The sequence below is a fragment of the Monoraphidium neglectum genome (genome assembly GCF_000611645.1).
Source record: "Monoraphidium neglectum strain SAG 48.87 unplaced genomic scaffold scaffold06365, whole genome shotgun sequence".
Classification (NCBI taxonomy): Eukaryota; Viridiplantae; Chlorophyta; class Chlorophyceae; order Sphaeropleales; family Selenastraceae; genus Monoraphidium; species Monoraphidium neglectum.
Window position 1 is genome coordinate 1,404 of NW_014007275.1, and position 1,391 is coordinate 2,794.

Consider the following 1,391-nt stretch of genomic DNA (forward strand, 5'->3'; position numbering starts at 1 on the left):
CAGTTGCCCTCGTACTCGGCCTTCTCCTTCTCGTACCGCTCCTTGTCTTTCTTTGCCATCTCCTCGTACTTGGCCTTCTCCTCGTCGCTCAGGGCCTTCCACATGGCGCCCAGCTCCTTGGCAATGTCGCCCATGGCATAAGAGGGGTTCTTCTCCTTGACCTGCACAGGGCAGCGGGACCAGGGGTAGGCGTGGTGACGCCGCGGTGACAAAGGGGTCTGAGCAGGCCACGTGCCCATGTTGGGCGGAATCTCGGCCAGGGCACCCCTCGCGCCACCCATGACCCAGCACCAGCCGCCCACCTCCCCGCGCTTGTCTGCAGAGAAGTACATGTAGGAGCCGGTTGGCCGCTTTGGGGCGTTGGGGTCCTGCGCAGCGGCGCGCGCGGCCGGCCGCGACTTGGACAAGTCGCCTGGCAGCGGCCCAGGTTGAAGTGACGCCGTTGGTCAACTGCAGCACTTGCCCCAGCACCCCAAACCGCACTGTCGGGGCATATCCATGCACCTGGCTGAGGTGGGTGGGCCAGGTGGGGCCAGGCCCCACAAGCTCACTGAGGCCACAAGCGTTTAGTAGAGCGTGCTGTCCAGTGGCCCGCACCTTGCCTTTCTTGGCAGGCTTCTCCTTCTTCTCCGCCTTGGGCTTGGCAGCCTTTTTCTCCACCACCTGCATGCCAGGCGGGTTCCCCATGCCCCCGCGACACACATCGGCTAACAGAGTCGGCCCACAGGCAGGCAGCGCCAGGCGGCAGGTGGACAGCTGCGCTGTCCATGCGTGCAGCACGGCGCATACAGAGACGTACACACACAAAAGGTCTGCCGCACTAAAATCAGGGCGTGAGCTGCCGGGAGGGGGGCGGGGTGGGCTGCTGCGAGCGCTCCTGCCTCAAGATCTCCACATGAGACGCACCTTCTTTGGCTTGGCCTCCTTAGCCTCTTTCTTATCAGTCTTGGCCATGGCGCTGCGGCGGGGCGGGGTCTGGTGGGGCGAGGATGCGGGGAGGTGCTGGCGGGTGGGCCGAGGTCGGTGGGGGTGATGCCACAGCAGTGCTGCAGTGGGCTTCGTCCCAGGGGCATGATATTGAGCGATGCGCTGCTGGGCCGTCAGGTGGCAAGCGCTCCGCGTGGCGACCTTTTATGATACTTAAACTGCCATACGCGCGTTGAAAAGACTGGTAGTACGCCACGAGGCTGGCCCCGGCACCGATCTGCTGCGCGCTGTCAACACCCCGAGCGCACCAGGCGCTCCGCGGCGGTCACCTGAAGGCTTTTATTACCAAAAATCGATCGAGCGGCCGCGTTGGACGTCGGGGCTCGTGCAGAGAAAACTCGGAAATGCCTGCGTGTGTGCACAAGGCACGGCAAAGAGGCGCCCAGGACCGCCAGGGCGTGCTT

General features: G+C 64.3%; 1 protein-coding gene across 1 annotated transcript in view; it reads right to left on the reverse strand.

Moving 5' to 3' along the window:
• The window catches only part of MNEG_16434 (hypothetical protein), a gene marked incomplete at both ends in the record, with an annotated part of 1,779 nt that extends 825 nt beyond the window's left edge, over positions 1-954 (reverse strand). The window contains 4 exons of the mRNA XM_014035096.1: positions 37-161; positions 303-368; positions 598-663; positions 907-954. Coding sequence (XP_013890550.1) covers positions 37-161; positions 303-368; positions 598-663; positions 907-954 — 305 coding nt within the window. The remainder of the gene's footprint in view (positions 1-36; positions 162-302; positions 369-597; positions 664-906) is intronic.
• Between the last annotated feature and the right edge of the window lie 437 nt (positions 955-1,391).